At 43.3% G+C, this 15,125-nt stretch overlaps 1 protein-coding gene across 2 annotated transcripts in view; it reads right to left on the bottom strand.

Annotated features, from left to right (window-relative positions):
- Window positions 1-2,830: 2,830 nt before the first annotated feature.
- CALCOCO2 (calcium binding and coiled-coil domain 2) overlaps window positions 2,831-15,125 on the bottom strand; it is a 30,960-nt gene continuing 18,665 nt past the window's right edge. For both annotated transcript variants that reach the window (XM_069064348.1, XM_069064349.1), the window contains exons 6-13: window positions 13,511-13,638; window positions 12,809-12,899; window positions 11,519-11,641; window positions 11,161-11,247; window positions 8,165-8,260; window positions 5,915-6,047; window positions 4,854-4,882; window positions 2,831-3,863 (exon numbers count right to left, since the gene is read on the bottom strand). In XM_069064348.1, coding sequence (XP_068920449.1) covers window positions 3,690-3,863; window positions 4,854-4,882; window positions 5,915-6,047; window positions 8,165-8,260; window positions 11,161-11,247; window positions 11,519-11,641; window positions 12,809-12,899; window positions 13,511-13,638 — 861 coding nt within the window. In that variant the 3' untranslated portion in view covers window positions 2,831-3,689. The remainder of the gene's footprint in view (window positions 3,864-4,853; window positions 4,883-5,914; window positions 6,048-8,164; window positions 8,261-11,160; window positions 11,248-11,518; window positions 11,642-12,808; window positions 12,900-13,510; window positions 13,639-15,125) is intronic.

Here is a 15,125-nt window from a genome sequence, read left to right as displayed (position 1 = left end):
AGGCTTCATTCTCTCAAGTGCCTATTGACTCCTTGCAATTTTTCCCAGTTTTGTCAATATTCTTAATTTCAGCGGTGTGTGATCTCCCTCTCTCTGTCCTGGATGGAACATTACCAGGGATGAAGACTCTGCCTCCCAAAGACTGGAACCTCTCTGACAGCAAGAGCTCCCAGGCAGTAGACAATGGATTACATCCCTGAGAACTGACTCTCCATCTGACTGAGAGGCTCTTTGAAGAATAAACCTATGTCTTTTTCCTTAGTTGCACAGGATTATAGATTTCACAGAAAAGGGTCCTTAGAGATCATGGTCAGAAACTCCAACTCCCTCATCGTATGGATGAAATTGAGGCTGAGTTTACATGGCTTGCCCATGGTCACACAATGTTAGAGGTGGGGTTTCCATTCAGGTCTTCCAGACTCGTAGTCTGCCTCATAGCCTATCTCCCAGGGCAGAGACCAAGCTATAAAACACTAAAAAAAAAAAAAAAAAATTCCCAATGCTCCTGCACACAGTGGGCATTCAATAAATGTGACAGTGTAGGCAAGAAGCCTTGCTCCCTCCTGGAGTCACATTTAGTTTCATTCTGCTGGGAGAAGGCAATAACATTAAGCACAGAAGGTCAGACTCCTTAAAATGATTATTTGAGATTTGTGGACCAGTGGGGGACCATCCCTCCAGCTTTATAAGTTACATCTATCTCCATGATGAGAGAAGAGAATGTTATAGAGACCACAGATACAGATGACCAAATGATCAGTAACTAGCTCTGGGATGGGCAGAGAATGATCTCCCCCCACCCCCAGAAGTAGCTGTGGGGTTCCCCTGCTCCCCAGTCTTGCCTCAGCTGTAGTAGTATGAGATGACCTAATGATGGAATTGGGGCGGGGGGTGGAGGCAGTGACGGCAATGTACTTTACAGGGCTAGACTGGCTAAGGGGGTTAGCATATAAGGATAGGATTATTAGATGTGAAGGACTTTGATTAATTTTAGGGTAGGTTGTCATCTTTGTTCATTTCTTTAAATGGACAAGCCACCCTTGCTCCTTCAGATCTCATGCCTGCTTTTAACAATGCTAGAGAAAGCTGTGACCCTAGATACTCTTAGGGCCTTCAGGTGAGAAACAAAAGTACAATTTAGCTCTCAACTTCCTACATGCTAATCATGTGCACCCTAATTTTAATTCCAGGCTTTCTCACTTGCACAACATATTTTAGGGTGGACCTCGTCCACTGTCCAGGTGACATACTCAGAAAATTAGCCTGAACAAAACTGAATTAGCAAGGTAAAGATTTTTTTTTAATCTTGTTTTTAGTTTTCAAGATTCATTTCTCTAGTTTTCAAGATTCATTTCTACATTAGTCATGTCATGAAAGAATTGGAACCACAGGAAAAATGAAACAAAAAAAGTGCTTCGATCTGCATTCGGACTCCACATAGTTCTTTCTCTGCATGTAGAAAGCATTTTCCATCATGAGCCTTTTGGAATTGTCTTAGATGCTGAGAAGTAAGTCTATCAATGCTGGTCATTACTCAATGTTGCTGTTACTGTATACAATGTTCCCTTGGTTCTGCTCACTTCACTCAACATCAGTTCATGTAAGTCTTTCTGGGTTTTTCAAGGTAAATGTTACGTCCAATCAAAGGGTCCAACTCTAGCCACTCTGTATGTTTATCTTGCACACGTCCAATTATTTAGGTTGCTTTGGTCATTACAATATAAGCTCTTTGAGAAATGTTTCTGCCATTCTTTTTATTCACGGTCCTTAGTATAGTGCCTGGCATGTAATAAGACTTAATGTGGGAGGTAGAAAACACTGGTAAATATAGAACACTGTGTTGACTAGCAAAAACCAATGAGTGGCAGTCTTTACTGAATGCAGACACGGAGAAGTGCAGGGACTAAACCAATTGCTAACTTGGATGACAGAACAAACCTTCCTTGTATAAGGGCTTCCTCTGAAGGAATACCACTGAATGCCCACCCTCTCTATTCTAGGTTTCCCTTTGAGAATGTCACCACCAAGTCTGGCTCCTTAATGAGATCAGAGGCTCATGTGAGTCCAACTAGCCTCTTCCTCAGTCTCTGGAGCAGGGGAAGTGCTGTGTTCAACTTCTTACCAAGGTATAAAATGAAAGGGAGTGTGGTAAACTGGCTGGACTCAGTCTGGAAGTCCTAAGTTTGAATCCTGCCTCTGACATGAATGGTAAGTTACAACCTGTTTCTGCATCTCTAAAACAGGAACCTGCAGTTCCTACTTTATGGTGATGCTGTAAAGCTCAAATGAGATTCAGTACTACCCCCTCCAAAAAGAAAAAAAAATAGGCAAGCATCCTGCTACAGCTCTTCTCCAAATACCCCTCAATGTGAACACTGTAGTCTCACTTGGAGAAGGGTCATCTAGATTACAGAGTATCTATCCAAGCTACTTGCAAGCTGCTTGTCTGCATTTAGACAACCCAAGTGGACCCATGTATTTTCAGTTGGGAACTCACATATCTTATAATTATATAAGAGTAAGAATGGTGTTTGGACAAGGGGACTTTGCAATGAGCTCACAAAACAAAGAGTACTCAAATTCTTAATTATGTTTCTGAAAATTGGAATATGACGTTATGAACAAGACTCGGGATTTCTTAAGCTATGCTTGATGCACTTCCCACTCCTATGGCATGTATCCCTTAAGCCCTCATTTGCCTCATAGTAGAATGAGGATAGGGGTAGAGTGGGGGTAGTTAAAAGGTTTCTCCCTCCCAGCCTCCTCTGGGGTCATCTTTCCATATCTGCCAGAGCAAAAGTCACAACTCAGTGTTCTTAAATCACCAAAGTCACAGAAACAGATGCAAATTTTATTAGTCTTCAGCAATCAAGAGATTAAAAGAATAAAGTATCCATTATTTTTGCTTATTCAAAATAATTTAAACCCACCTGCTGCTCAGGAAAATAATTCTAAACCACTGGTTTCTAATTAACTCACCATGAAAGGCCATTATAAGCAAGGACTGTATATTTGCATAGAAAAAGGCTGAAATCAGAAGTGACAGCCAGAAACTGGAGGTATCTCAAGAGAAAATTTCCTGTGCTTAATATCACAGTACTCCCCCTACCTGCTTCAAAAAGTTATTTCTATGAGCAAGGGGGAGGCTGGGGCAAGCTACTTCACATGGCTAGACTAAAGCCTGGATGTATCAGTTCTCTGCTTTGCTAAATGTGGCCCAGCAAAGCAAGTGGTGAATAGGAGGAAACTTTCAGTCATTCCCTTCATTGACTTCTAGATGCAGGGCTATATCAGGGAACAGTACAAATTCATTTGTACCAGCTGCATCTTGGTTTAACCAATTCAGCAGCTGTGAGGCAACAGAGAGGGCTAATCACTTCAGTGCCCAAGTCAGGCTCTGGTCTGCAAAGCCAGGACAGCCTCATTCTGGGGCAAACTCACTGAGTCTCTTTGTAGAAAAGTGAGGCCATAGGCTAGTAAAGCCTGAGCTGTTATCTGAGCTAACAGAGTGATCCAAAAGGATGAAGGTTAACAAGTATCTCAAAGATGGGTCATCAGGATGCCATCCCCAGAGAGAAGAAAGACTGAGTAGACTTAGTAGTTTCAGCTTTAGAACCAATCTTGATTCATTACTCTTAAGAGGAGCTTTCTGGCCGACTGTACCGGCAGCCAAGAGGTTGTGGTACTTTTTAAAAAGAGTGGCAGAACACATGGTCATCATACACCTGCCGCTCAATCTCTGAGAAGACCTTATGACAATATGGACAGTCCAGGAAATGGGTCTGCAGATGCTGCTCGAAGACGGTTTCCTCCACATCACCTGGGAAGACACCATTGCAGATGGGACACTTTCTGATTGAGGGCTATGAAGAGGGAGAGACAGAGATCAACAACCATTCAGCCATTCAAGGGGTGGAAGGTTTCTCGCTCAGAGGTGGAGTTACCCAAACAGAAGCATAGTTACAGGGTTTCAGACATGGAAGAAAGTATAAAAACTAAACCTATCTCCTGTCCCAGACCTCACTGCGCACTCCTTCCCTTTTAATAAACCATTCTGTCTCTCAATCAAGAGATGTTTAGGATTAGTGATTCATTGAAATGGCTTCCAGTTCAGAAGGCGCACTCTTTATTTCGATCTGAGCCACATATGCACAACTGCTCTGCTGTTCAGTCATGCCTGACTCTGTGACCCATTGGGGGTTTTTTGGGCAAAGATAATGTAGTGGTTGCTCATTTCCTTCTCCATTTTTTTTTTAAAGCAATTGGGGTTAAGTAACTTGCTCAAGGTTACATGGCCGGTTACTTTGTGTGGGTGTCAAGTATCCGAGGAACCGATCTCTGGTCTCCCAACTCTGGGGCCGGCGCTCTTACTGCGCCCCTCCATCTCATTTTTCAGATGAAAAAACCTGAGGCATACAGGGTTAAGTGACTTGCCCAGGGTCACATGGCTACTTAGTGTCTGAGGTCAGATCTAAACTCAGGAAGAGGAGCTTTTGTACCATCTAGTTGCCCTAACAACAATAAAGAGCAGAGCAGTTGTGCAAATGTGGCTCATTGAAATAAAGAGTGTGCCTTCCAAATTGGAAGCCATTTCAATGAATCACTCACCCCACCTCTAATTGTAACAAATTAATTCCCAGAGGTGAAGTGAAGCAGAAGAGAGAGTAGATTAGCTTTTGCAGAGGAGAGGGCTCAATTCTGGCCATAGACCAGATTGACCACTGACCCCTATAGGAATAATAACTATTTAATCAGTCCCTCCCTGGTCCTCAGGATCAGAATACTGGATTTAAGCAGGAAGGGATAATCTCTTTAAGATTTAATATAAGAAAGCCCAAAGATTAGATACTTACCAGCATGGGGACATGGATGTCTTGGGTAACTGGAAAAAAACGAAAAGGTTTCATTCATAGAAATTGTTTTTTCTTCTCTTCTCCATCTGTGACCTGCAGATGTTGTGTCCATGTTTTCCTTCCACCACCCCCACTCACATTCTACTTGTCTCCAGCTCCCTATGAACACTTTTATATATGACTAACTCTGAGGTGGGAGACCCTGAGTCAGTCATAAAGAGAAAGAAACAGAATGGGAGGAAACAAGAAGAATCAAAGAGACCCTAACAGTAACAAAAACACTTTAAACTGACATCAGACTATATAAGCTCTACAGATGTAAATATTTTATGCAAATCAGATGCAATTTTAAAAAATGAAAAACAGGCTTGTAATTGCCCCCATTTCACACATTTGAATGTGGCTAGAAAATAATCCCAATGGCATAGTCTCAGACTGCCCTTTGGGGCACTAAAGAAAGCTGAGCCAATAAACCAAAACCAAACTCCTTCCTCCCTTCAAGCATGTTTACCAAGGAATCCTGAAAGGCAGCTAAAATTTGACTCTACTCCCCCTCAGTTCTTCTATCTTCTCTGCATAGATAATGAACCCCATACCTCCCATTCCTTACCAAGATCTGTTTTGAGTGATTCTCCCCCCACTCCCAGGCCCACCCTTCCCCAGGTGCCTGTTACTGGACAGTACATCTCGTCTCTCCTTTTCACATTTCCCAACCTTAATTAGCTTCCCCAGCTTTGGTGCTTAGTGTATATCTTCTACCTAAAGACTTTTCTCTGATTTATACATTGGGTCTATAGCCATGGGACTCAATTTGTGTCTGCTGCCTCTGGGCGAAATGATCTGATTTGCGTCTCCCAGGTCCAGATTTATTCCTCAATTAACACCTTCTGCTATGCAATCTTTCTATTGGGTCCTCAGCTTCTGCCCAACAAGCAAATCCTCCCCATGTCTGTCCTGACATCAGGGATGCTATCTTAATGAACAGAAGGGAGAGGATTTAATGGGGAGCAGGGATGAAGGCAGAACATTTCTAACTAGAATGATGTGGCAGGGGGCTTTACCAGAATAAGGATTTCCAAAAATGAGTCCAGTGTTTTCTTCTAAGGCTCCTTGAACAGGAGTAGGGTTAGAGAGATTAGGATCAGGAACCTGACAAACATAATGCAGCAGCCTCTCATTTTCCTTCTGCAAGAGCTACAAAGAGAATATTTGGATGAAGTGACAGGTCAAAGTAATGAACTGATCAATGTTATCAGGAAGGGGTTATGCTAGTATTGGCTCTCAATTATCCATTGGCACAGGGGAATCCACAGGAATAAAGTCTTTAGGTAATCAACAATTCCCTAGGCTAGGCAATTGAAAAAAAAAACCCAGTTATATCTTGCTTATTCTATTCGGCTCATGAAAATGGAACAGTTTGCATATTAAATCTGCTAACAGTGGGAGAAAGTAGCCTAGGAACTTACTGGGACATGAATACTGAACTAGGCTAGGACTGAAAATGTGGGGTAGAGATTCCAGGATTGCATCAAACCTCTCCAATGCCTAACATTATCAATTTTGTGTACTTTGTACACACTGTAAACTGATTTCAATTCCCTTTTTCGCTTTTTTCCTCATCTTTAATTTAGCAATCACAGGAACAGGGATAGACCCAAGTGAAAAACAAGAAGAACTTGAGACATATCATCACCTCTTATTTATCACTTTTAACTATCAAATAATTAACTCAATTGCTATTATTTCTTAGGTTTCTATGTATATCATAGTTCCCCAAATGGTATATCCCATTAAGATTCACTTTGAATACAGCTTGATCTACTTGTGAGCAAACTCTTGGTACCTCTGTGCAACAGTGAAGACTGATGACCCCCAAGGTCAGGGGATCTGGGTTCAGGTCCCTCCTTTCAACTCTGATACCTCTTGTAACCTTGGGAAAGCTGCCTAACTTTCCTGGGCTTCAGTTTCACTATCTATAAAATGGGGAGGCTGGAATAGATAGATGACCTTTGATGTCCTTTCCAATCTAAGATCCACATGTCCTGCTTTTATCACTAGCTCCCTCAGCCAAGAAGCATCCATTCTAAACTACTCAGGAGCAGTTGTGGCAGACCAGTCAGTCTAAGCTAACAGAGAACAGAATAAAAGTTTTTTTCCTAAGTACTAGGGATGTGCTAGACCCAGATTTTCTGTGGGAGCACTTGTACTTCAAAATTTGCAATCTACCAATCAGGAGCTGGTTGTTTTTTTTTGTTGTTGTTGCTAGTCTAGACTTAAAAAGTTAATAATAGAGGTTAAACTGTATGTGCATACATTTTTCTTTTTGTTAAACACTGACCAGCTCTCTGCTGCATTGCTCTAGAAATTGCAGTAGAAAGCTCAGGAAACGAAGTCATCCCCAGACTGGAGACCTGGTGACTACAGGCCAGGGGAAGGGAATTGGTGACCTTTAGGACACATGTGGCCTTCTAGATCAAGTGCTGCCCTTTGACTTAATAAAAGGATTTTTTCTATAAAACTTTCAACTCAGTCAAAAAGCTGTACCCACCCAAGGACCTAGAGGGCCACATGTGGTCTTGAGGCTGCAGGTTCCCCACCCGTTACAGACCAATAATCCTAACAGGCATTTATATAGCATTTTAAGGCTTACAAAGTGCTTTCCCCCCTTTATCTCATCTGTGCCTCACAAAGCCCCTAACAACCACTGAAGCACAATGGTGTATCTGTGATTCAGGGGTCAACATGTTCCTACTCTCCTGGTACAGCCGAGAATCACAGCCTGTTACAACTGGAGAGAATCTCTGAGAGTATCTTACCCACTTATGGGGCCCAGAGAAATCAAGGGTTACAGAAACACTGGGTGCCCAGCTGTAAGGAGGAAGGTTCTAGAATAGCTCTTCAGGAGCCAGAACAGGAACACAGTGTTCACATGGACACATCCTATATTCCCTGGCCATGGACTGGCAGACGATAGCTGCCGACTTCTCTGTGCATAGCTTGGCAATGGAAACATTGAGCCAGGGGATTAGCTGTTGCTCACATGAAATTAGTGCCTGGGGACCAAACCCAACCCTTCATCCAACCTCCTCCCCTGCCATATAATGACAATGAACGGGATGAGAAGAAACCAGCAAAGCGTAAGTCTAAATATGACCAATGGTTTCAAATGAAACCACTTCTCTGCAATGTGCTGATCCATACGCTACAGGAAGCTACAGGTGTCACAAAGAACCAGAATGACCGCAGCCAGAAAGCCGCTCTGCTGCCCTCCCATTGTGAGCATCTAGTCTTTCATCCTTTTACATCCTTACATCTTTTTCTCCTTCTAATGTGGTCTTCTCCCTCTGTAGCTCCTGATAGAAAAACTTGCTGTCATGTAGCCTCTTCATCAGGCCACTGATTTGGTCCTGCCAAGAGAAATGAGATCATATTAAAAACACAGATTTCAGCTTGGAAGCTGGGCCCATGTGCAACATGAAGCAGCAACACAGCAAAAAACTCTAGCTCTCGTGAGGCGGGGGCATGGGAAAGAGTGAGTTGGCACCCAATACTGATCCTTTGGTCTGGCCAGGGATAAGAAGGAAAGGGCAAAGCGAGTGGTTGGGCAGAACCCCAAAACTGACCAAAGGGAAATCTGGGAGAGCTGTGAGTACAATAATCCTTGTGGTCAAAAGCAACCTCATTCCAAGGTTTCCACATTCTATAGTGAATCCTATCTTAGCCTACCCTACCACACAAAGTGATTCTAAGAAACTAGGGAGCATTGGAGGGGCCTTGTCTAAGGTCACAGATGAAAAGTCTTCTGCTTTTCAGCCTACAAGTGTCCCCTTCCTGGCTGAGGGCATAACAGACGAACTCAATAGTCACCAGTGTCTTAAGGGTTTCTCATTTATGCTTTCCCCACCTCCTCCTACATACACACACATGCACACACCTCAGAAAACACTAAAGTTAATTCTCCTTTTTATTACGGATTTTATTAGAATGCTGGTGCCCAAGCTGCTGTGTGATTTTGGCTGGCCCTGAGGTAGGAAGGGGAAGGGTCTACCCGATGGCAGGGGTGACTGCAGGCTCCTTGCTCCCCAGCCCCACAGGCTCCTGTTGGCTTTTCTTGTCCTTCTGTCTGTCCCCGTTCGCTTCCTCAAAAGGCAGAAATGAAAAAGTACCATCTAAGCCTGTGGAGGAACTTGCCCAATGATGACAGGAACCCTTTCTGAGATCGTTAGTGGGGATGGGGCCAGTAGGTCTCAGAGGACCTCAAGGCCACAAGTACATGCAGATTGTGTTCCTTTCTCCACCACCCCCCCAGCCCTTAAATTCCCTTCCACTCTGCACTTAAGAGGCCAGCCCCCAGGGCTCAGCTGTCTAAAGACCCCATGGCTTACTCCCCCTGCCTTCCCACCCCTGCCTTGGTCACCTACCAGTAGAGCAGCCTTCAGCTGCCTGATCTGTTTGTGGAGGCGCTGACACTCTTTGTACTTCTCTATGAAACAGGCTCTCCCAGCCTCTACCTTCGCCTTCAGCCGCTCCACCTCCTGCACTAACTGCTTCTCCACTGGCGCTTTCTTGTCCCTAGGTCTCTGAAGTACAAGATACATTGCCCCCAGGGTTAGCTGCCCCTTGGAGGGAGGGATATGGAGCTGAGAGGTGGGGGAGCTTGTGGGCCCCAAAATATATACTACAACAATGAAACCCAGGCCCTGTGAAGCATGCCATCATAAGACCTACCCCTCACAAAACAGTAGGCTCCAAATAATCTAACTCAATTTATTGTGCCATACACAGTAGAATCTTCCCTTATGGTCACGTTATTCTAATGTCTCACTGTGGCTGGGAGGTGCCTGGGTATACTCAAAGACTATTTCTGTAAAGCATAAGGTCTGGCAGGTCTTCACCAAGGTGATAAAGGTGATAAGGCTTAATTAAGAGGCTGTGAACGGTGTACCTGCCCACCTAGCTAAGCATGAAATGGCCCACTGCCTCAATGGTTAGGGCTCCTTATCACAGAGAAGATGCCATCTGGGTCAGCTGAAGGAGTAAATCAAATAAATGAAATCATACATCTTTCCAGATATAAGACATAGCATCACATCAGAGAAAATTACAGCTACCTCCACTCTTGATTTTACAAATCCAAGAAAAAGAGATCAGAGCTCAGGATCTCTCCAACACTTGCCAAACAATTTTGAAGAGTTCCTTTTTGACACTCATTGTATCTCCCATGACAGATAATGGTAATGTGATAAGAGTTCACATTTTTTTAAAGTGTTTTAATCTTAACAAAGCAATGCCTTCACAACTAACCTAGGTAGGTAGTACAAATGGATGCCAAATAAATGTTATACTACCATGCCAATTTAAGGCCAGGGAAAGCTGGAACATACAGCATTGTAGGATAATATGTATATACACAGAGACATGCAGGCACATATACATACACATTTGCATAGTTTTAGCCCAGACTTATGATTTCATTAGCATGGGGAATATGAGAAGAATTTCCCCCTAAACAATGCAGACTAGCAGTTGACTCATTCTTAGAGAGTTGCCTGGGATACTAAGAGATTAAGTGACTTATTCAGAGTCATAATGTCAAGTATATACAGAACTAAGACTTGAACCTACGTAGGGAATTTCTAGGAAGTGAGTCTAACTTCCTCTAACTATACAAATCAGAAACTCACAAGTTACTGTTGTCAGTTGCCCAGGGCACAGAGTGGTTCACTGCCTTGTCCAGGGTCACATGGCAGTATGAAACTTGCCTTTCCTAATTCCAAGGCTGGTTCTTTAGCCACTACATTATGTGGGCTCTCATTCATTCATACATATGTATACAGATACACACTTGTTATTATAAATCTCACGACCTGGAATACTACAACTCCATTCTCCTGAAGAGTAAAAGTTTCATATACAGTAATATTAAATGTGTCTGTCCTGATACCATCTCTGGGAGGAAGAAGTAAAGGATTATCATCAGCTTTTTCCTGGTAGAGCAGCTGAGGCCCTCAGAACTTAGGCGAGCTCACACAGTGCATGAACAAGGACCTGGAGAGCACTGGAACCCAGGATTCCTAACTCTTTGTTCAAGATGCACCAGGAGGTGACAACCAGCTTTCTAAATGTCTTCATCACTTACTTCCTACAGAAAAACTCTCACCCCCTTGATCATCTTCAACAGCCTCTCCTTCCCTACTTGCACAGAAACAGGATGCTCAGAAAGACACTGCTGTCCTCTACATGTCCCTAACACAATCTCCATCTTCTCTTCTCTCAGGCCCCTTCCCTCAGAACCACTCAGACGTGCCGTGAGCTCCTGCTGCGTCCGGATAAATGTGGTTTCCTTCTGCTTCATCTCCTCCACAATCCGTTCAAGCTTCTTCTTCTGCTCCCTCTGTACAAAAAAACAGACTTAAGCCAAGCATCATCGCTGGGGCAGGGGGAGGGGCTATGGGTGAACAGAACCCAAGGGGATCCCTCTTCCTAAGGTTCCAGGAGAAAAAAACCCCACTGAGACACCAACATTCCAGATGGGCTCCCTTTGCACCCCCCAGAATCACATCGAGGTAAAGAGGCTGATAATAGAGGGGCAACGTGCACAACGGCATTATCATTTAGAAAGGTCTAGACAGACTGCAGATTTCTATTCTTCCCCATGGCTCTACCTGGTTAGTCAGATTGAGAAGTAGCTCTTCATTTTCCTTTTTCAAATGCTCCAACTGCTCCATTTTATCCTGGTCTCCCTGAGTCAGTTTCTCCATTTCTTTCTCTTGAACTGAAATCTGTGCCTAGAACAAAAAGAAGCCAACAGGACAAAAACATAGAGGGACTAGCTTGAATGAGGACTGCTGTTTTGTAAAGCACATAAAGACAAAAGATATGTATTCTAAAAGCAGTTCCCAAACTTTCAAATAAAATACCCCTAGACAGTATTCCTTCTTATACATGACTTTATCTCCACACATTTATATGCTAAGTTGATGGCTCCCAAATGGATAGGATTGATTCCATAAGCCACCTTCAATGATAGCTCTTAAGGGACAGAGTCTAGCACAGCTACTGAACAAGGGATTCTGGCTGCAGTGCTTGGCCCTCCCTTCTGTGTAGGAATTGCCCTCAAGGTTAGATCACATTGAAAAGGTTGGGGGAGTGGGAGGGGGGGGTGGCTAGGTGGCACAGTGAATGGAGCACCAGTCCTGGAGTCTGGAGGACCTAAGTTCAAATCCAGCCTCAGACACTTAACACTTACTAGTCATGTGACCTTGGGCAAGTCACTTAACCCCAATTGCCCCTCCAAAAAAAGGGCAAAAAAAATTTGGGGTGGTTAGGTGGCACAGTGAATAGACCACTGGCCCTGGGGTTAGGAGGACATGAGTTCAAATGCAGGCTCAGACACTTGACACAAAAACTAGCTGTGTGACCTTGGGCAAGTCACTTAACCTCAAATGCCCTCTAAAAAGCAAAGAAAAGGTTGGAGGGGAGGGTTTGAAGCTATAGTCAATATCATGCATCTTAAATAGGAACTGAAATGAGCAAATATATAAATTACTTGTAGACTCTAGGATGGAAAGTTATGAGGTCAAGCTTTAAAAGAAATGAAGCAGGAGCAAATCAAAATTGTAATAAATGGAAAACAGAGGGGCGGCTAGGTGGCGCAGTGAAGAGAGCACCAGCCCTGGAGTCAGGAGGACTTGAGTTCAAATCTGGCCACAGACACTTAACACAAAACCTAGCCATGTGACCTTGGGCAAGTCACTTAACCCCAATTGCCCTCCAAAAAGCAAAAAAAAAAAAAAAAAAAAAGGAAAACACAAACCCAGGTTCTGGTCTAGTGCTTCTTAAGCCTAACAGTGTTTATTGTCCTGAGCTACATCATAATTAAGTCCCTAGGGAGGAGCAGAGAGGTTGGTGAGGAAGATATGCAAGATGATAGGGGCAACTGCCTCACTGCCTACCTGAAGCTGATCAAGGTGGTCAAGAGTGGTCTTCAGCCTGACACCTATTTTCTCATTTTCCGAGGCCACATTTTGGTTCTTTACTTTAAGTCTAGGAAATGAAGAGGTTGATTTTGGCATCTGCACCAGGCTTCATCCACTGAGTTTAGGGAAGTGAAATCAGTTCTATCCTCTTGATGTCTTGAATAGTTTAAACATGGGCAGCTTTGCCTTAGCACCATCTAGCACCATCCCCCAATCCCTTCTATAGCTCTGTTCTGACTGCCTGACACTAGCAAACTCTGTCATGCTGGTATCCCTGAAGCATATTCTCAAACTCCTAAGCTGTGATCCAGAATCCTGGAGCACCTCATTTGAAAGGAGACAAACATGCTCTTAAGAGAGGCAGTGTGGTAGAGTGGAAGGAGTTATGAAGTTGGGATAGGGTTTGAATCCAACCTCTCATATTTACTGGCTGTGTGACACTTCTTAGCATGTAAGACTCAGTTTACTCTTTTATAAAATAGGGATAAAACCTATAGCTCCTAGTTTACAGAGCTGTTGTAAGGACCAAATGAAACTGGGCATATTAAATGTTCTGTAAACCTCAAATAAATAAATGTCAGCTGTTCTGATTACTAAAAAGAGCATCAGCTCCCAGGATCCCATTCAGAATCACCAGGGAATTGTTAATATCTCAGAGACCCACAGAAGCAGACTCACTGAAGCAGTTCTGTCTCCCAACAGCCCTTCTCTACTTTCAAACCCTCATTCTCTTCCTTCAGGACAGTGACTCTCTGCTCCAATGTCTTATTGGCCTCTGTCAGAGACTCCAGTCTTTCCTGCAGATCCTGAGGGAGAAGACACACAAAAGCTTTGAGTAGAGCCACCTAATCCCAGGAATCTTTGCAGTGTTTAACATTCAGTCAGAGAACCCAGTACATCTCCTCATTCCTGCCCCCTTTCAGTCTCTCATCTTCAAAATGCATCAGACCTGAAATTTTCCCAAAATTCCACTTTGAGGAATGTAGCAATGGGGAACTTGGTGGTTCTGGGGAAGAGATGAGACCACAAGATGTGATCAGCTTTTCTCAAGTGTGTCCAAAGGGAACTTTGTTGAAGGTGGAACAATGAAAACGGAAGGAAAAAAGACAAAGAACCTCCAGTGAGGAAGGAGTGAAAAGGAATTCATGAAAGGAGGCACACAATTGAGAAATATGAAGAAGAAATCTTTTTAGCCCTTCAAATATAGCAACAGAGACAATTACAGGACCTCAATGGGGAAAATGAAATCAAAGACCACTATTTTTTTATTTCTTTCAGGAATTATATGGAATGGAAAAGGCCTAGAAAGATGAAGCAAAAATTGACAATAACCTGTTATAATTGTTCTACAAGAGGATGTGAACTGGGGGGTTTATGAAAAGGCCTGGAGACAGAAGATGGTTGAGGGGTGTAGCAGCAAGCACCCCAGCGTCAGCAGGGTGGCTGCTCACACAGGTTCTTGGATCTGCTTTGATAAAGGAAAGCAACTCAAAAGGGGTTAACAAGCTTACTTTAATCAGTCAGACATATATAGTTTACCTTGTTCAGGGGAAAAAGGTCAGCACCCCGAACTTCAAAGTATACAGGCAGAATTATCAAGACAGAAACAGATCAAGTAGACAGATTTCCAAACTGTCCAACCATTACATCCATACCCAGTCAACATCTGGGTTTCCACATCTGGGTTTTTCAAAGCCGGGGGGGCCCTGGACAATGGCTTCCCAGAATACAGATCAAATCACAGAACATTTCTCAAAGTGAGCCCCCCAAACAAGGCTACACATCAGGGCTTATATAGCCTTCTCCTGGCTCAGAGAATGTAACAACCTTATTGACTCACTGGCCAATCAAGAAGTATCTACTGAAAAACAAGCCTCCCACCCCAGGCTTCAGGTGCACTTCAGCCTAGGGGCAGGGAAGATCTTCCAAATTTTCATTCCCATTACAAGGGGTCAGTAGCAACAAAGCTCAATGAAGTAAAGATGTATAAAATTGGAAGAGAGGAAGACCCAGTGATACTAGGGTTTATCTTCTGTTTTATATCCTTCATTTCTTCCTCAGAGTTCCAACTTCCTACTCCTTGTCTTTTTTCTCTATATTTCCTCCCCTCCCAATTTCATAATTTTGTTCAGAAATTATCAATGTCTTATAGAATCTAAGCTAAATTTGTTATACACTCTTTATATAATGCAGTCTAGATTTCCACACTGATTTATATTCTATACCAATCCCTAAATTCCAATCAACCTGTCTACTCAGACTATCTGGGCCTTCAGCTGCCTGCCATACTCCA

Source organism: Petaurus breviceps, unplaced genomic scaffold (assembly GCF_028583685.1).
Source record: "Petaurus breviceps papuanus isolate PSGF00001 unplaced genomic scaffold, PetGlider_PUasm1.0 90630, whole genome shotgun sequence".
Lineage (NCBI taxonomy): Eukaryota > Metazoa > Chordata > Mammalia > Diprotodontia > Petauridae > Petaurus > Petaurus breviceps.
Note: the sequence above shows the minus strand (reverse complement) of the source record. Positions and strands in the feature narration are given on the sequence as shown.